Genomic DNA, 20,531 nt, shown 5'->3' on the forward strand with positions numbered 1-20,531 from the left:
TCGGAAGTCAAGTTTAAGTTGTCCGTCCATTCACCAAAACATTATAGTTTTTCTACCAGAAATGTTCTATAAAGCTTGCCCCTCCATTCACCAGAACTGTGCAATTTTTACATCAGGAATTTTCAATTCAGCTAGCCCCTTCATGTAGCAGATTGAATCTTACACCAGAAATTTTCAATACAAACTTGCTCCCAGAAAATTGTACACCAGGAAATTTCAATTGACCAGAACGATGCAAATAATTCGCCGTTAATGTTCAATAAAAATTGCTTCTCCAATCTTCTGATAAGTGCAGATTTTCTTTTTCCATTTTCCACCAGAAATTTTCAATATAGCTTGCTTCTCCTATTATCAGAATGTTGCAGGTTTTTCACCAAATAAAACTTGCCTCTATTTTCAGATTTTTCAGCATAAATTTTCAGTAAAGCAGCTTCCCTCCAATCATAAAAATGGAGCAAATTTTACACCAGAAATTATAATTAAAGTTTGTTCCTCTATTGAGTAAAAGGATGCAAATTTGAGACCAAACATTTCCCGAAAAGCTTGCACATCCATTCTTGCAGATTTTCCTCCAGAAGTTTTCAATATAGCTTAATTTAAATAAAGCTTGTGCCTTCATTTACCAGACCAGTGCAAGTTTTCCACCAGAAATGTTCTGTTAATTTCATTTATCAAGCGATACAAATTTTTCACCAGAAATTTTCAATAAAGCATTCTCCTCCATTCACCAGAATGGTGTACCAACAATTGTCAGTGAAGTTTGTTTTACCATGCACTTTTGTGGTGCAACTCTCAGGCACCAGAATGGTGCAAATTTTCCACCATAAATTTTCAATGAAGCTTGCATTCATCAGAACGATGCAAATTATGCACCAGAAAAATAAATAAACCTTGCTTCTACATTCAGCACAGTATTGCGAACGTTTCACAAGAAATATTCAGTTAAATGTGCACCTTCAAATTTTTAGCGTGATTCAAATTTTCCACCAGGGTTATTCATTTTGATTAGTCCCTCCATGATTGATGATATGTTTACACCAGATATTCAATAAAAAGCTTTCTCTTCGATTTACCACCACGAAGGTGAATTTTTACAACCTTAAATTAATCCTCTTCTTTTATCCCTCCATGAACCACCTTGAAAAAAAATTACAACAGAATTTTTTTGTATGCACCACTGTGGTGCAATTTTTTGACCAAAAAATTTCATTGAAGTTTGTCTCTTCATGCACCTTTGTGGTGCAATTTTCAGACACCATCTCAAAGGAATTGACGCAATAAAAGGTGTACAGTATGAAATGAAGTTATTTTACCTTCAAATCAAGTTATCACGAAAACAAGTTATTTTATATCGTAATTTGGAAATGTGGTAATTAACATCTTATTTATAAAAGAAGGGTCAATTGCCCCCACCTTGCCCCACCCTGTGCACGCCAGTGCGCTGTAAGTTATTTTCCTATTCCTTCCGGAAAGCTATTTCGACTTCCCTTGGAAGCTTCTGCTAGCTTCGCTCGAAAGGTTCTTCCGTCTTCTCCCGTCAGTTTTTTTCAACTTCCACAGAACTTCAGGAATCAGGATTACTTTAGGAACTTTTCAAAAGTTCTGAAACTTCAGAATAGTTCGGAATTTTGGATAGGTTCCGATAAATTAAAGACAGTTTCATTAACTTCTGTTCAAATTCGAGAACCCGGAAATCTCAGGAAAGCCCAGAGAACTCCAATGAACTTAAGGAAACTGAAGTATTTTAGAAACTTCACAAATCCAAAGAACTTCAAAGAAATTTAATGGTTTTCAGGATAGTAGCAGTTTCGAGAACTTAAAAAAAAAAAAAATAAATCGAGGAGATCAGAGAACTTTAATGCTGCTGTTCATTAATTTAAAAAAATGAAAGCGTAAAGAAGATCCAGTTGCATTAAGAGAAGATAAGAGATTTTCCGGTAATTTCATAATAATCAGGAAAGTTTCGAGTACTTCGAGGATGACCAGAGAACTTAAAAAAAAAACCCCATTAACTTTAGGAAAGTTACAAGAACTTTCAAGGAGTTCCGAGGAATTATGGGATATTGCGAAGTGCAATTCAGGAATGTTCCGAAAACTTCAGGGACATTATCATCCCTTTCAGGGATGTTTTATGAATGTGAAAAATGCTGGATCAATAGAGCATGTGAGACACTTCAGGGAATATTGTGTTAACATCCCACAGAAATCTATTTCTTCCAGATATTTTCCATCTTCTCCTTGAAGTATCTTTCGACTGTTCCGTAAGCCCTCTCGACTTTTTCCAGAAGTTTCTTCCAATCTATCTTAGGAAGTTTCTCCCGTCTTCTCCAGGAAGTTCAATTAAAGTTTTACCGGATGTATCCATAGAGTTCTCCCTGAAGTTTCTTTCGTCTTCCTCTGGAAGTTTCTCCTGACTTCCCCTGGAAATGGCTACTCCGGGCAGGCTTGCAATTGCTCATTACAGCTAAAATGCTATTTTTCGTAATTATGAAACAATAAGATACTATAATGACAATTTTTATTTGTAAGATGCAAGAAGAGGTGGTAAAGTTTGTGTATGTCATATCAAATTTGTCAATTTTGCTTTCAGAAGCTCACAACTAGCGATTAGCTGTAACGATGAGCAACGCGATGAGCGAGCAATCAGCGATCATAAAATCGCTGTTGTGACCTTCTGAAAGCAAAATTGACAAATTTTATATGTCATACACAAACTTTAACACCACTTCTTGCATCTTACAAATAAAAATTATCATTATAGTATCTCATTGTTTCATAATTACGAAAAATAGCATTTTAGCTGTAATGAGCAATTGCAAGCCTGACTCCGGGATTGGTTTCTGATTTCCAAAATTTTCTGTCTTCTGGATTTTTCCGAAAATTTCTTTAAAAAACATCCAGAAGTTTCTCAATATTTGTTTTGGAAGATCCCCATCGGAGGTTTTTGCGACATTTCTTAGAACTTCCTTCAGACTTCCTCCTCAAGATCTTCTTTATTCTTCCTCTGGAAGTTTTGTTAGTACCATTAAGAGACAAATTCAAATATGTCCAGAGTTTTTTTTCGACTCTCTTGGAAAGTACATCATTCGATTTTAGTCCAATAGTTTGAAAAAATATAAAATTTATTAAAATAGTCAAGGGGTAAATCACTGAGCACATTGTGCCGGAATTATATTCTACACAGCTTGGGCACATCCATCGGCACATTTTCGGCATACCTCGTAGGCATTAGCTTGTTGTAAACACAATCTCGTAGGCATTAGCTTGTTGTAAATAAAATGGGAGCACTGCTGGACAACTGTCATTGAAGTTGTCCAGAACATGACGTGCTGTTTGACAGCATGTTCAGGAACATCTTCTAATTGAATATACCAGAGGAACTCAGACCAGCAGTTCACTTATAGATCTAAATACGAAATGTAGGTTCTAGAGTGGACTCCAGAGGAAGAGGCAGTTAATCAGACTTCATTAGTACTCTTAATTCAAATAATGCTGCAAATCACACAAAACAAACTAAAGAAGTCTATTCATCACCCTATATAGTCTGTCTCTAACAATGCTCCCCACCGGTTCCAACTCTTTCCGGCCGAAAGGCTACATTTCTGGTCTGTCTTTGAAGGCATTATTAAACACTAATACACAGGACTTTTATTGCCCTATGGATCACAAAACACCGAAAGTTCACACACCCGCCACTTCCCGCGTCATCCTCAATCCGATTTATCCTTGCGATTTCAAACCAAAACATTCAAGGGAACCGGTGAACACTCGTGTTTATTTCAGTTACCGTAGGGACGTAATTTGTGATTAGCCCCGGTATCTTTCAAATTGTATCATTATTTATGTACGGTCCTTATATTTGAAATGACGTTTCACGTGGTTTCACATTCATCTAGGGATGGCCGATTTTCATTCGAATAATTGATTAATCGATTAAAGAACCGAAAAGTAAAATATATGTAATCGGTTATATCATGTTATATCGTGCCGATATAAGCATTAACATCTCCATAGGATCATCACCACCGATCGTTTCAAACATGTGCACTCTCATTGGTTGAAAAATGGCAGCAGAGCGAACAAAAAATAATCGATTAGTTGTTAATCGAGTAATTAAAAAATGGGACATCTCTGATTTCGGTGTGTTTGTTTTAATAAAAATGAGCGCAAAATTTCATATCTACCAAGGGGGCAGCAAAACCACAAAATTACCTTGAATACGGGGGGTATTCATTGGATGAAAGGGACCGTGAAAGAGGACACTAAAATAGAAAGTTTTTCTTCCGACAGTTTCAACTTAGTATTCATCTTTGTTCAAGGTGTCAGAAATACCGGGTTGCCGGGATGGGCATTTTACAAACAATCGCAGCTTGCTCTATGACCGGCACAATCGACATACTTGTGGCACACTGACAAAAAAGATGACCCAAGATTGGTGTGCGGAGTAACCTACCCCTTGAAAATAGTGAATATCGATAAATGCCGATTTTTTAATCATTTAATACCGATTATTACCATGAAAACAATCTGGCAACGCTGGTGTGTACGACAACAACTGTGAGACATTGTGCTTTTTGACACTAACTGAAGGGCGTATGTTCCCGAATAGAAATTTACATTAGCCCAACGTTTGATTTTGATGTCTACATCAGCATCGAAATCAAATGTATGCCTGATGTCAAACATTAGAAAACATTATGATTTAGTTGTATTTAAGCAACGTAACATGGTGTATACATCAGAAATTTTGGAACAAAATTTTACCATTCTAATGTCGGTCTGACGTCAAAAATTTCAATCTATTGACATTAGAACCAAACGTTTTAAGGATGTTTTCAGATGTACAAAACGTTAGAACTAAACGTTGTTCGGATGTTTTTAAATGTAAACGTTTTTTGATGTTTTCTAATGTAGAGGTTTCCTGATGTTAGAAACAAACGTTTTTGGATGTTTTCAGATGTAAAAAACGTTAGAACTAAACGTTTTTCGGATGTTTTCAATTGTACTTCGTTTTTGATGTTCTCTGATGTTTTCAGATGTACAAAACGTTTAAAGTAAACGTTGTTTGAATGTTTTCAAATGTAGATGTTTACTAATGTTTTTAGATATACAAAACACTAGAATCTTACTTTTCAAATGCTTTCAATTATATTTACAACACATTAGAACTAGAAACATGATCGTGTAAACACTACACACGATTGTTGTTAGATTACATCATAAAAATGCGTGCATAACAGTCAATGCTGAAGCTCCCGTTTCCCACCAGTCAGTTAACTGACCTTAGCTAACCTAATATCATTGCGGCAACTCTCTATGCGGCAGGGGAACTATGCCATTAGCGCGCTAAGAGTTGTTAGACCACTGACATAGGCGCCAATTTGTAGGTGACGAGGCACATGGTGACATTACAGCGAGCTTGACGATTTTTGCAGCATTTTTTTTAGCAAACTACCAGTTAAGGTGTGTAGTGTTTACAAGATCTTGTTTCTAGCTCTAATGCTTTGTACAATTGAAAGTATTGAAAAAGTTAATTCTCATGTTTTGCACAACCGAAACCATCAGAAAACATAAAATTGTACAAAAAAAGTCATCCATTCTGGTAGACTATCTCTTAAATGCATAAAGAATAGCCATTGCTTAAGCTCCCGTTTCCCACCAGTCAGTTAACTGACCTTAGCTAACCTAATATCATTGTGGCAACTCTCTATGCGGCAGGGGAACTATGCCATTAGCGCGCTAAGAGTTGTTAGACCACTGACATAGGCGCCTATTCGTGGGTGACGAGGCACTTGTTGACATTACAGCGAGCTTGGCGATTGTTATAGCATTTTTGAGTGAACTACCAGACAATCATGACAATGTGATCGCTGCGCCTCCAGATCTCCCTTCAAATCGACCCACTGTGCCAATTTGTCAATAATGCATGACACTTTGGACGGGGTTGCTGGCTTGTTTGGTCCACTGTTCGGATATACAAGTGGCAAGCCTTCCCCTTCACGGATCGCTCCAAAAATTGCTGCAAACGAACTGCAAATATATAATAAACAAAATTATTGTGCATGAAAAATATGACAATGGACAATGCTCGAGGAGCACTGGGAGTTTTCGAACGACGCGTGCTTAGGACCATCTTTGGCAGAGGGTATATGAAAATGGTGAATGGAGTAGAAGAATCAAGATAGAGCTGGAATTAGGGCGTAACAGCCTTTGTAAACAATGACTTCTCTTGTTGATTTCTCGGAATTCAAGACACGCCTACACAAACCAACATATCCATCGGGTAGTAGAAGTCTTTCTCTAATCGATGGTGATGTTTGATTCTAATGTAACGTTAGGTTCTGTTGTCATTGGATGTATTCTGATGTTTTATGCGTGCAACAAATTACATCTTGATGATGTTTGATTCTAATGTAACGTTAGGTTCTGTTGTCATTGGATGTATTCTGATGTCAAATTTTACATCGTCAAGACGTTTGATTCTGATGTAACGTTTGAGGCTAATGTATTTTTATGTACTTGGACGTCACACTGAAGTCTGAATACATTAAGGTTACAGCACTACACGTTAAAATTTAATGTATTGAAGATGTCTGCTGATGTTTCCTACATTACAATTTCTATTCGGGTTGTTTCATTTCCTTCTGTTCCTGGGAGAGGAAAAGGGAGGGATCAAAATCCGAACCTTCAGATAGCACAGTGAAGGATAAATTTATTCATACAAACAGGCCGCCATTACCGAGCATGGAAAGCTGGATAGAATTCTAAGCAGCCTCATTTTTAAGTCTTTATAAGAATTTGAAAGTTCCGGTATCATCATTGAAGAGCAGCATCTGGTGGAACTTGAACTGCACTTTTAGAAACTAAGTAAACAAAAAGGTGTTTGTCCTCTACACCAAACCAATTTCATATTTAGTTCGCACTTTTATGCAAGTTAATTCTAAAGACATGAAAGTTATTTCTAAAAGCAGGTATGAAGTGTATTGGTTTATAAGTATTAGTATTAGTATTGGAGCTGTTTGCAGAATTAAACCCTGTCCTTCTGCGTGAGAGCCCCAACACGAACCGCTACGTCATCTGATATATATTAAAGTGAGCTTATGTCCCGCCTACTGTTGGACATTTCAGTGCCAGCTGACTAACTTGAATACGAAACACAACACCTTGATGAATTTTAAATTGGTGTTTGCCCGCATGGTATTCCAACTTGTGGCGCATGCCGAATACACGAGTTCGAATCCAGGAATTTGCTCATTACATTTTTTTATGTTTGGGTAGAATATTGATGCACTGCATAAATATAAGAATTGTGATTTATTTGAGCCTCTGATCATTTCTTATTTACGTACATTAAATTGTGTTACTAACAAAGACTTGTACGGATTGCTTCATGTGGACTATGACGTACCTATTTAGAAACTTTAAAGTTGCTAAGAAGTTTGGGAACATGTTCGGAACTTTGTTGTGGCCATGTTTTCGGCCTTGCCTGAAGTTCCTAAGAAGTGCTTAGGGATGCTTTTTGGAACTTTTTTTTTAACTTAAAGTTGCTAGGAGTACAAATCGAAACTTTTTGGAGCCTGAAGCTCCTCATGTGGTTTTTTTTGAAAAAAAGGGTGTAGGGGAAGTGCACCAGTATTGGACATAGTTTTCTATTTTGTCCACACCTCAGAAAACCGATTAAATTACAATATTCGTGCAATTTGTGGTCGAATGTTTATGTACACCGATGAATATGATTTTTATCAACAAACTGAACGCCACTGAACATCTCAAAATTGTAAACAACGTGAAATATTGTCAAAAGGTCGTCAAAATAGAAACATGGCCAATACTGGTGCGTTTCTTCTACGTAAACATTCATACTTTGTGCTCTTAAAGACTTTGTGCTGTAGTTCATGAACTAAAGCATCGTACCAAAGATATAATTAACTCCAGGAATAACTCGTTAATGCCGAAATCATAGATCTACAAAATACCTGATAAACTAGTAGTCTTCCCTTGATTTGTTTTCCGTCGATCTTGTTTTCTGTACTGAGTACCAATGCTAGCGATACCAGAAAGGCACCTAGACCCTCGCCTAGAACCAGGAACTAACGGCTATAACTTATGTTCAACCTGCTTTCTGAAAATATCTGAGATTTAAATTACTGGATACTTGAAAACCTCCAGAATAAAACCTGATCGACCTAAAGTCTTGACAAAATATATTAACAACATGATGCAGGTCTTTGATCATCTGATGGTCTCTGGAATAATTCCTGATCAACCTGCTATGATACGAGAATATCAAATGGACATGATTTACTGAACAAACCAAATTATCCAGAGAAATGTATGCAGGTCCTTGATCATATGAAGGTCTTTGGAATAATTCCAGTGTTACCTACTTTCTTGGAATAATATCTTAGAGACATGATTTGTTTTATTAAACAATTCGAGATCTTCAGAATAATTGGCAAAATGTTCAGAATATTTTCTGAGTCACCTGAAATCACGAGAGAATTATCCATAGTTGAAATGTTGGACAGTTGACGATCCTCAGAATAATACCCGATCATCATGAAAACTTCCAGCGGGCTTCATCAATGTCTTTGATCACAATGTATCATAACAGAAAATCTTAGAGACGTGAATTGCATTGTTGGACAGATGAAGATCTTCAGAATTATACCTGATTATCCTGAAGTCTTGAAAATATCCAGCGATCCTCATCAATATCGTCGATCACTTGAAAGTCTTTGAAATAATTTCTGAGTTAGCTGGTATCATATGAGAAAATATCCGACATGTGATTTGGATTGATGGATAGCAATATATGTCCAGAATACCTCTGTAATAGAATGGTATGATATGAGAATATCTGGAGTGTGATTTTAATTGATGAACTTCAAAATAATATCTGAATAGCAAGGGCTTTGGAATAATTTCTGAGCCGGCTGCTATGATATGAGGCAATATCTGAGGGAAGAGATTTGAATTGTTGGATAGTTGAATACCATGATCATGAAGTAATGAAATTGGGTTGTTAGCGGAATGCTTAAATAAAACAGCAAAAAAAGGCTATATTCCATTTAATTCCACCTAATTATTTAACCATGATCATGATCAGTTGAATACCATCCATACACATCATTGGGACTATTTCTACCCAAGTAACCAAAAGTTCTGATAAAAGGCCATTTGTGGCTTAAGCAGCTTAGTTGGTGATGGTTTTTAGAATTCTAAGCAGCCTCATTTTTAAGTCGTTATAAGAACTTGAAAGTTCCGGTATCATAATTGAAGATCATTCTAAGCAGCTTCTGGAGGAACTTGAACGGAACTTTTAGAAAATAAATTAAAAAAGGTTTTTGTCCTCTACACCAAATTCTATGTTTAGTTCGCACTTTTATGAAAGTTATTTCTAAAGGCAGGTATAATTAATGTGTGTTGATTTATCAGCATTAGTAGTAGAAATTGGAGCTGTTTGAAGAATTAAACCTAGTCCTTCTGCGTGAGAGCCCCAGCACGAACCGCTGCGTCATCTGAAATATATTAAAGTGAGCCGTTGTCTCGCCTACTGTTGGAGTTTTCAGTGCCAGCTGATTGACTTGCATACGAAATACAACACCTTGATGAATTTTAAATTGGTAGGTATTTGCCCGCATGGTATTCCAACACATTTGTGGGCAGTGGTTTGCGTTAGTAGATCGCATGCCGAATACATTTCTCTCAAAGCGCACTGTACAGTGTCTCGCCCGCTCGCTCGTCCGTATGATCTATATGATCATACGATAAGATTATGATCCATAATCTACTGGAAATAGTTTAAACAGTTCCTAGTGTTCCAAAATTTATGAAATTTTGGGTTTGGGTTCCATTTTTAATGCAGATTACAAATATGGATTTACCTCAATACCCCTAAAGAACCCAATTCCATTAACTACTGCCTTAATTACATTAATTACACATTGTAGAACATCAACTACTTTATAACTCCATTAATTACAGTTGAAATTTTGTAATTAATGTACATTAATTACATTTTCACCAACGTTCACCAACATTAATTAAGGATAGATAATTTTAATTACCGTCAGTACTACCATAGAGCTAACTCTAAGACAAGTAGGTCCCGAAAAAACGTGCTCAACTTTTTGGATCACCTCTGGTACTATCTTCGGTCCCAAGCTTGTCAAATCACCCCTCGAAACATAGGAAAAACCAATAACCCCTCATTTTATCTGTCAAACTTTCATAGCGAATCAAAACAAACATTGCGTAGTACTAGAATTTCGACTAGAATAGGGTACGTTAATCGTTTGCTTGGGACCAATAGGCTACTAAAGTGGTGAGCCAATTTAAAATCGTTAGTTTCGTATTGATTGTTGATTACCACCCGTATGTGACCGCAGTGCCATCTGTTGAGTGCACATTGAAACTGTTGGGAGTTCCCCGCCAACTTCACCACGTGGGCTCAATAACTGACAGGTGTCAGCATGATAGATGTCAATGCGGACGTTAATGATCAGCCGAGGAAAGAGGACGATATCTAGAGTAACATTTGAAATGGGCCTATGTCCAAAACGTAAACAAATCGGGTTTTGATACCATTCTTTAGCACCGCTTGATAGCTACTAATCGTGTAAGAAAGTTCCGCATAATCGAGAAAAATCATTAAAAATAACTCGATTTTCGAAACGGCCGATCAACGAAATTTTTCGATTCATTTATAGGCCCGCACGCTAAAACGGCCAACCATTCATTTATCTCATTTCATTGTTAAGCCTAGTGACGTAGAAGGGCCGATGATTGAAAATTTTCAAACCAAAGCTAGGCCCTACTGCTTGAGGCAGGGCCGATGATTTGTTTTGAATTTATTTGACGTTGCGAAAAGGCTTAGCAAAGGGCCTACCATTTCTGATGACAAGCACAACGGCTTAACAAAAAGGGCCAATCCGTTGAAAGATTCACAAAAAAGGCTTATTAATTTATGAAATTATATTGTTATCGATTTTCATATATTTTTGAAAGGTTTTCGCATATTTTGGATGTTGTATACTGAGATACAGTTACTATTGTTATTGTGAACAATATAAATGCCTAAAATACTTCAATTTTCTTAAATATGAATTGAATACAGGCGGCCAAAATTTAAAATTCATTTTCTGGTTTGTTTACGTTTTGGACATAGGCCCATTTCAAATGTTACTCTAGATATCATGCTCGAAGTCATCATTATATTGCGATAGCAAGATTCTTGTTTGTGATTGTTCCGATTTTCAATCATTACCACTTTATATGCAACAGAAACACTTGAGAAAACAATCACACATTCAAGCGCGCATCATGATGTGCTTGTAATATGTTTTGCTTTCGAGCGAAAGAGTTTCCAATAGGGAAGAGCGCTACTTCGTCGTAATCGCCCATTTCCGTTCTATCGAGCAGAAATCATCAATAATATCAATGATTTCACAATGCACAAAACAATAATATAATACGTTTGCTCCGATGCGTTAGTTCATTAGCTACAACATAAATCCTATTAGAGCGCATTGCATACATATTTACGCTCATTGTTCTCAAAACAAAAGAAGCGCTCCTAGCGCATCCCCTTTTTCTCCGTTTATCCGTAGGACGAAGAAAATCTAATGGCGTTTCAATGCGTTTGGACGGAATTGAAACGCGTAGGACGAATTTAGAAGCAAGAAGCAGTATTAGATTTTAAATAATATCTCAACATTGTTTGACTCTTTATCAAATCCAAAGGTACGTATGGAAAGGTGGATAAATTTAGAAGTTATCTTTGATGAAAATATTCCATGTTTTGTTCAAACCCTTTCCAAAAAGCGTGGTAAAGTGCGGAATGTCCTTAGTAGGACGGAAATTAGATCAAAAACCCTATACCACCGGTATCAGTAAGATGCAAATCACTAATAGTAATCCAGTGCCAACATTTCAATGGGGCGTAATTGCATTTGTAAACAAAGACTATCGTCGTCGATTTCTCGCGAATGAAAGCTCACTCATGGAAATGAATGACACCAGCAGGTAGAGGAATGTTTCCTGTCCCAACTAGCATTGGTAATTTGGAGGGGTGAGCTTTTAATTGCGAGAAATCGACGTCTAAAGTCATTGTTTACAAAAGCAATTACGCCCCTTTGAAATGTTGGCACTGAATTGATGATTTGCGGAGCTGGTGCTCAAAAGAATCTTAATAAGCATAGAAGTAAACAAGGGAAAACCATTCACTCTCTCTAAAGAATTATTACAACACCCCAGTCACTGGAAATGCAACGTATCGAAATCATTGCTAAACGTAAAAAATATGCCGTCTTCTTTGGCCAACGCAGCACGCATTCTATTCAAAAATTACATTGGAATAATCATTACTTTCCTATTTTATAACGTAGGAAGTATTTGTCAACGCTTTGAAAGCAAACGCAAACGGAAGTAGCCGAAGCTGAATGAAGACGATGAGTGATGACACCGCTTCGTGTTTTGATTTGCGCTGTACCGTCCGCTCAGTTGTGTGGGTTCGTACATGTATAGATGTTGGTGTGCGTGTTTTCTTCCAACGCTGCAGTTCAACGTTGTCTCGTCACAAACCGTTTGGCGCTATTATCTGTCTCTAAAAAATCCAAAGAGTGAAGGGGGTCTGCTTCAACGCACCGGTTCTTTGTATTGCGTGCCCCTCGATTTTTCCCATAGTTTTTTTTTCCGTGCATTCTTGCAAAAAAAAACGCACAGCTCTATCACTGGAACGATGGAAAGCGCACGTGCCACCCCTTGACAGTTAAATTTGTAAACAAACAAGCGTGACATGAGTCGTGGATATCAGATCTATCAGATGCAGAGTCGCGAGTTGTTGGACTCTGTACTCAGTTGTTTGTTAATTTTAGTTTCGAGTCTTTAATTATTATCAATCGATTGGAAAATGAGTAACGACTCCGAAATCTACAGCTATCTTCGATCAGTTAGCTGCTGCCGGATCTGCTGTCTTCGGTACTTGAACGGACGAGCCGACGATTTCCTGAACGTTGATGAAGGCCTCAAGAAGGTTCAATTCTCAAAATGGTAATTTTTCCCCGTAAACTAAATTTTCGTTTATTTCCAGAGGGACATCAGCTTGAACAGTACGGATCCGGAAAACCCACCAAAGCGGATTCGTGAAAATGTTTGCGTTGCCTGTCTGGGAGTGTTCGAATCTGCCTTGATTGATTCTCTGCTGGATCAGATTCGCTTGAGTAGCGATTTCAAGGAGTACGAGTGCCAAGGTTTCACCAGCTCTATCTTCCTACCGATTGTGTTCCATCTGCGACAGTTGTCGCTGTGGATTGGTCTTCTGGAAAAATTCCCCGAAAAGTTCAAGAAGGATTCTTCCGCACCGGACGTGACTGTGAAGGATGCCTTAAAGATGGTACTGAATCGAAAGCTGGAAGAGGCTCTGGGGAAGCAATTTTCTGTTAACGGAGTGGCGATCAACATTTACTTCAAGTACGAAAAGGAAACGCAGGAGCTTCAGCTGTTGGAAAAGGTTAAACCGGGTGTATTTGTCGACCGGAAGTCGCGCAAGCACTGCCGAAAGGAATTCATCACTAGAAACGCATTCGAGAAGCATTTTACGCCGGAAAGCTTGGACTTGGAGCAATATAAGAAGCACATTTCCGTTCCACCGACGATTCAGGACGATTCGATCGTTTTGGAAAAGATCAACTTCACCGGTCCAACGATGTTCCTTGCTGGGAGGTACAATAAGGTTTCGCGAGAGCTCAGCCAAACGCCGTGGGTGCTTGATGGTAAGCGGAAAATGGAGAATAGCGTGCAGGAGATAATGGCCTCCGTGGTGGGTCCGTATTTTCGAGTACCGGAGAACAGTTTAATCTTTTCCTCCAGTGGTCGGGAGGATGTTGACGTCCGATGCCTCGGCGAGGGTCGGCCATTCGTGTTGGAGATTCCAAATGCGTTCAAGGATTACCTGGAGGGATCCACTGCGGGCGAATTGGAAAAAGCGATCGATAAATCGAAACTGGTAAGTGATCCTTCGGTGTCAGTATTCAGAAAGCTTATGACATTCCACAGATTTCAGTGAAAGATTTGCAGCTGGTGGACAGAGAGGAACTAACCCACATCAAGCATGGCGAGGAAAACAAACGGAAGTTTTACCGAGCGCTATGTGTGCTAGAGAAACCGGTCACACTGGAAGTCTTGAAGGCTCTGAACATGGATGAACCATTTGTCATTGATCAGTGGACACCGCTGAGGGTGCTGCACCGACGGCCGTTGCTGTCCCGCCCAAGGACGGTTCACAGTGTGAAGGCATGCGCGTGCAAAACGAACGAGCGGACGATCGTCATTGATGTTGTGACCCAGGCGGGAACCTACATCAAGGAACTGGTTCACGGCGACTTTGGTCGGACGAAGCCCAGTTTCAAGAGTATCATCGGTCAGGCGATCGATATTCACGCGTTGGATGTGATGGCCATCGATTTGGATTGGCCCAAGAGGTTGAGAAGGTGAATAGTGTGGGGAAATGACTGCTTGGTTAGTTTCTTCAGTTATTATTGTCAGGGGGAGGGGGGGATGAAGTCCATTGCATTTCATGGTGATTTACCACCTGACGATAAAGGTACGCAAAGAAATTGATGAAATCGTAAAACGTCCTATTATAATACTACTCATAGACGCATAACAGTCCCATTCGAATAGGAAATCAAGAGCAAAGATGTGACTGTTATGCTTTCATTGGCTGTATATGACTTGATGAATAAAAGGCACAATAACCAATTGATGTCGTCCAGTGATTTTTCTCGTGAATAAACGATAGCCCATACGAACGTGATGGAAATAGGTAATGGTGGAGAAGCGTGGTTCGTTACCCTAAACTGTATGCAGTAAATATTAGAAACGATCTCCAATATATTTCAGAAGCGACATTCTTCTAACATGATCTGTTAGCTCAGAGACAGGCCGAAGGCGAAGAAGTTAGCGCAACTTCTCGGAATTTCTTGGAACTTCTCAGAATATTTTTGATTTTCTCGATACTTCTAGGAATTTATTGGAAAATCTCCAAAATTCATGTAAATTCCCTAAGCTTCTTGGAATATGTTGGAACTTTCTAGAAGATCTACGGATTTCTTATAACTTATCTGAGGTTAATGAAACTTCTCGCAAGAATTGTGAATACTATCCTCCGAAAAGGATTCCTGTCCTAATTTCATAATCTTGTATTGATCTCATCCAATAAGCTAGGAATACGGCTTGTAATAAGTAAAAAAACATAGTTGCAAATCCACGTAATCAGGCAATATTCAGCACAAATTAACAAACTACCAGTTCGACTACCAAAAATCCGGACTGAGCATCCCTTCCGGCCGGTCGATCTTCCCTTCGGCGGTGATTTTCGCGATCAATCCCTCCAGTCGTGCCTTTGGTCCACCTTCGTCTACCTTGTTGAGTGCTGGCAAATACTGTTCGTGAATCACTGTGAGCACCTTGACAAACTGCTTTCCGTAGCAAGCCCACAGCGAGGGACCCGCCGTCTGCAGGAATTCCGTTATCAACGTGGCGCAAATGTCCGGCAGAGGGCTCAGATTCAGTATGTTGCACAACCAGCGCCATCCACACTCCATACTGTGCGGATGTGGAGCGGTTTCGCCTCGCCTCGGGTTGGACACTACCACCGCGGCATACAACCGAGCCAGACCGGTCATCCGCTTCAGGTACTGATCTTGCTTTTCCAGAGCACCATCCGAGAACCGGTAGCCGATACTTTTGAGGTAGTCTTCCTGGGATTGTCCTTCCAGCTGAGGCAGGAAGTATGGGACCAGGTAGGGACATTCCTTGTGCAGGTACGCGAGAAAGAATTTACCAAACTCCGGGTACTTTTGCCAAAGACCGACGATGATGGCTGCAATCGGGAAGGCCGCCGAGGCGTTGCTGCTAATCATGGTGTCCGCTTGACCCTGAATAGAAAAGTCCTCAATCCAAGTCCAAATCCAAATTTAAGAGCACTAGCTACTTACCACAAACTTCTTCGCCAGCAGCATCGTACAGTAGATCTTCCCTAGTGGATGCCCGTTGATCGAAACGGCCGTATCTCCAGTCTTGACCGGTTGTCCAGATAGCAAAGCGTCAAGTTTGTTGAACTTATCCACGAAATGCTCCCGACTCACGGCGGAAATGGCATTCACCGGAGTGTTAATTGCTTTTTGGCAATTGAATCGGTAGGTTTTCATGGACGCGTCATCCACCAGGGCTTTCACTGCATGCTGGTGTTGCTCGTAGAAGGTTTTGATTTCCCGATGGAAAGCTCGACTTTCCTGGGATGCAAAAGCGGCTAACGGATCCGGCTGGTTCGGTGCGGGCTGACTGACCCTTACAGTGGTGGTGTCAGGCGTGTCCTGAGGAAGCGGTGCAGTGTCTTGAACTGGAGCAGCATCCGCTGCCTTCTGCTGCTCTTGCTTCTGTTCCTCTTCCTTCTTCACGCGATCGGCTATCTCCGTTTGGATTCGATTCATTATCTCCACTACTTCCGCATTAGCCTGGTCCATCGATTTGCATAGCTCGGCGGCTTTGTCTACCTCCTGCTGGGTAACCTCCCTAGTGGCATTAACATTATGCAGCAACTGCTCGAACGATTTGACCAAACCCTGAACCGTCTTTTTCTGCGCATTAAATCGAACCGAAAATTCCTTATCGATATTCATCAGCGTCTTTGTGAAGGCATCCGTCATTTTCCGGAAGCTATACTGACTGTTCCGGATAGCGTCAAACATGGCATGCTTCCTCTTAATCTCCTCCTCCTTCTTCTTCAACTGTTGCGAGACTTCCGCCAATCGTCGGTTCTCCTCGTCAATTTCCGCCTTGCGCTTTTCTTCAAAGTCTTTCGCAATCAGTTCCTGCTCTCGGATCGCTTCCAACAGTTTCTGCTCGCTGTCGTGAGCCTTTCTTGCCGCATCGCTTCCAGCCTGCTTGATTCGCTCCTCGAACTGCAAATCTCTCAACCGATCCGCTTCCCTCACCTTTGCCTGTCTTTGTTCCATCGCATGCTTCATATCTTTTATCCGCTTCCGCTCCAACTCCTGCTCATACATTTTGAACGAAACCGCCCGGCAATCGCTGATGTCAACCGTCCGTGCATTCGGCGAGATCCCACTCGGATCCGATCGGTTGACGAACGTTACCTTCAGATCCGGAAGAAATGTATGTTTGCCAATCAGCTCCGATAGGGAACCGATATTTTCTGCATTCTGATTGTTCTCACCAGGGAAGCTGTTCTCGTGGCGTTCTTGCTCGAAACCATCATCAGGACCGATGGTTCGCCCGTAGCCCTGCGAGGAGGCTCGGGCTGCATTGCTCAGGGCGGAAAGCTTGAGCGATTGAAAATCCGAGAGGATATCGTCCATATCCAGCTGAGGGAAGAGGAAAGCATGAGTGATCGTCAGGATTTTTTTTTATGATTTCAAAGTTACTCACAATCAGTCTTGACATTTTGTTTTTTTCAGTCCGCGCGCAACACTTCCGGGAATTAGAAAATTTTTCAACAAACAAAAATTGAAACGCAAATCCGGCGTTCCGTTCCGCGAACGAATTCGAATGTTGTTTATGTTTATCGTCACCATCCGTCGCTAATCGAGGTGAACATTTCAAAAGGTCCTATCAGTCCTATCGGCATTGATCGATTCTCTTCATCGACTTTCTGTTTCGTAGACACGCTATTTCAAAACTACCCAAATTTTCACACAGATCGAGTAAACCTGCACGGAACCGAAAAAATACCCAAAATTAAGTTATTTTCATTGGACGTAAGAATTGATTCACAAGAAATCAGTATGAATTTCACTGATTTGCCTTATGAAAAATATTGTTGACAAAAAAATTATAAAATGCAACAGACTAGAACCAACAATCAATTCGAAACTAACGATTTTAAATTGGCTCACTACTTGACTAGCCTATTGGTCCCAAGCAAATCGACTAACGTACTCCATTCTAGTATAAATTCCAGTACTACACTATGTTTGTTTTGATTCGCTATGAAAGTTTGACAGATAAAATGAGAGGTTCGTGGATTTTTCTATGTTTCGAGGGGTGCATCGATTAGCTTGGGACCGAAGATAGTACCAGAGCTGAGCCAAAAAGTTGAGCTCGTTTCTTCGGGACCCTCTGGTCTTAGAGTTACCTCTATGCTAGAACCACAAACGAAATGACAGACGACTAACTGGCGAAGAAATCCATTAAAATAATGTGGTTCACTGTAAAAGAATTTTCTTGGAAGCTTGTGCCATCATCCACCAGATGAGTTATTATTTTGTTTTGATTTGAACAAAGTTGATTTTGTATACAATGATTATTTGACAGTGTGCAAAGAGTGTATCATTTTGTCATTTTTTTTATGCATTTCAGTTTTGAGTAGAGTGAAAGAGATAGAACATAAAAAAAAAACATTCTAATACAATTGGTGAAAATGCTAGTACAATCTAGAGTCGGTGTATAATGAGTCACGCCAAGAGAAAAACAGTTGAACTCACATCACGGTTTTCGAAAGATTCCCTTTCTTTTAACTTGGCAACAGAGGACTTCTGCATCAACTTCAAATGACTTCTAGCGAGGAAAAAAATAACGGCTGTAGTATATCATTATATCAGTGATTTTGTGGAATTATCTTAAGGAAAAATAGTAGAAATTGTCATTACTGATCATTACAAAACGTATCGCATGACAAATGTAATGCTCACTGCGTGTATAAGATCATTTCTTCGGTTATATTTAATATTTAATTGCAATACCTTTCGTGGACCTTTCATAGCATCGTAATGCTTGTTTACTTTGCACGATAGGTAGCCGGTTTGACAGTTCAATAGGTAGACTTGGCTTCACTCTTGGCGTGACTCATTATACACCGACTCTAGTACAATCCAGTAGTAGTGGTGTTGTGGTACACTGAAAAATTGAAATAGCAGGTTAGTCACCAAAGTTTTCGAGCCGCTCCGTCTGTCACTTCGTTTGTGCTAGAACCGAACAATGGACGTTGAGATTACGAGGCCTGTGTGTTGACCACTCGACATTCTGTTTGTGCATCGTCGATTATATGTGCCACTACCCTACCCACTGAACGATTCTAGAAAACAATATACAATACAATAAAACAGTATCTCGTATGCCTCCGCCATGGCAGGACGGCGAAGCAATCGGTGCGTTTTAGTTCTATTCGTCTTCGTAATTATCACAAAACTCAACACAACGTACACTCAAAAAATATTGGAAGCTAAATAGTATAAAAGTTACGCTAAATCGCAGCTCTCCATGCCGACGCAAAGGTCGGTATAAAGGGAGAGAAAACAGACTTAGTATAAAAATGATTTATGCCTGCCATAGTATAAAATCGAAAAATGCTTGCAATGCATACATACGGTTTATTCGAGGGAATGTATTTTCTACTTATTTTTCGTTTAATGCTTAATATGATTGTTTTCAAATAAAAATTAAAGTTTTAATTAAAGCAAAAGCAGAACCTTAAAATTATCATTATCGAAACCCAGGTGTAAACTTGGGTCCACCCGGAATGGTCATATTCAACGCTTTGGCCGTTAAGCCGAACAGATGGAAGAAATTACTGTGCATCAGTAGTTTATTGGCTAATCAATACATGGTTACCATTGATGGTAGGCTCTGATTCCACTTCCGGCAGGCTTATATGCTTCTTTCGATCAATGAGCGGACGATGTTTGCAGAACCAATTGAGAACGTTACCACCTTCAACGTGAACTGAAAAACGACTACGAGTGCCATCGTGTTTGACATTGTCATTTTTTATCGTTTTAGTATACACTGATCGAATACCACTCCGATAATCGGACTTAGTATAGTTTTGAAGAAAATATTAATCGGACCAATGTATAAATTTTGATTAATAATAAAATGCATAAAATTTAATCAATATTGGTTTGTAATATTTTTGAGTGTAGGGATCCCGCCCGTTCGCGATCACATTCCTATAGTCCTCTCCAGGCGGGTTCGTATTGGTGCGATTTGCGTGTGTTAGTGAGATGAAATTTTTTGTTAGCTGTGAGAAATTTTTTGTTTGCTGTTAGAACTGTCATTCTAAAGTAAAAATAAACAACAAAACGAAAACAAACCCTACGCTTTCACGGTAACAGTCAAGTACCCTTTTGTGAGTAAAGGTTAACCCATTTTTGATAAAGGTGGCTTTACTCATTAATGAGTAAATTATTTTAACAACAATGAGTTTCTGCTAACAGTAGCTAAAGTACGTTCAGACTACAGAGTTATAACATGTTATAGCGCTATCTTGATGGTGGTTTCTGTGTTGCAATTAGTTGACAACCGATATAACATGTTATAACTCTCCAGTCTGAACAAGGCATAACAGTTACTACTTAATTGGCATAATGAATTACTCATTAATTAGTGGTGCCGCTTTTATTAACAATGGGTTCACTTTGACTCATAAATGGATGTTTGATTCTTACCGTGCACATGACAGTATACGCTAGTGTGTGTAAAATTATGTTATTAGTGTAGTGTTCGTG

The 20,531-nt window shown here is 39.4% G+C and overlaps 2 protein-coding genes across 2 annotated transcripts; one reads left to right on the top strand and one right to left on the bottom strand.

The window, feature by feature from the left end:
* The first annotated feature begins 12,834 nt into the window (after positions 1-12,834).
* Positions 12,835-14,743, top strand: Pus10 (Pseudouridine synthase 10). Its single transcript, XM_065229489.1, has 3 exons — positions 12,835-13,036; positions 13,094-14,008; positions 14,059-14,743. The coding sequence occupies exons 1-3, from the start codon at positions 12,914-12,916 to the stop codon at positions 14,494-14,496; spliced, it is 1,476 nt and encodes a 491-aa protein (XP_065085561.1). The 5' UTR covers positions 12,835-12,913; the 3' UTR covers positions 14,497-14,743.
* Positions 14,744-15,036: 293 nt separating this feature from the next.
* Positions 15,037-17,570, bottom strand: Gle1 (nucleoporin GLE1). Its single transcript, XM_065229448.1, has 3 exons — positions 17,455-17,570; positions 16,002-17,390; positions 15,037-15,941 (listed from the first exon to the last, which is right to left on the bottom strand). The coding sequence occupies exons 1-3, from the start codon at positions 17,467-17,469 to the stop codon at positions 15,318-15,320; spliced, it is 2,028 nt and encodes a 675-aa protein (XP_065085520.1). The 5' UTR covers positions 17,470-17,570; the 3' UTR covers positions 15,037-15,317.
* Between the last annotated feature and the right edge of the window lie 2,961 nt (positions 17,571-20,531).

Source organism: Ochlerotatus camptorhynchus, unplaced genomic scaffold, assembly GCF_037179485.1.
Source record: "Ochlerotatus camptorhynchus isolate MF236.1 unplaced genomic scaffold, CSIRO-AGI_Acam_v1.1 ptg000314l, whole genome shotgun sequence".
Lineage (NCBI taxonomy): Eukaryota > Metazoa > Arthropoda > Insecta > Diptera > Culicidae > Ochlerotatus > Ochlerotatus camptorhynchus.

Bases quoted from the DNA above. Each gene is read 5' to 3' on its own strand.
- Pus10 (XM_065229489.1), top strand. From the start codon at position 12,914: ATGAGTAACGACTCCGAAATCTACAGCTATCTTCGATCAGTTAGCTGC. The intron at 13,037-13,093 runs GTTCAATTCTCA...GTTTATTTCCAG, and splicing joins TTGATGAAGGCCTCAAGAAG to AGGGACATCAGCTTGAACAG. The intron at 14,009-14,058 runs GTAAGTGATCCT...GACATTCCACAG, and splicing joins CGATCGATAAATCGAAACTG to ATTTCAGTGAAAGATTTGCA.
- Gle1 (XM_065229448.1), bottom strand. The intron at 15,942-16,001 runs GTAAGTAGCTAG...TTTTCTATTCAG, and splicing joins TGCTGGCGAAGAAGTTTGTG to GGTCAAGCGGACACCATGAT.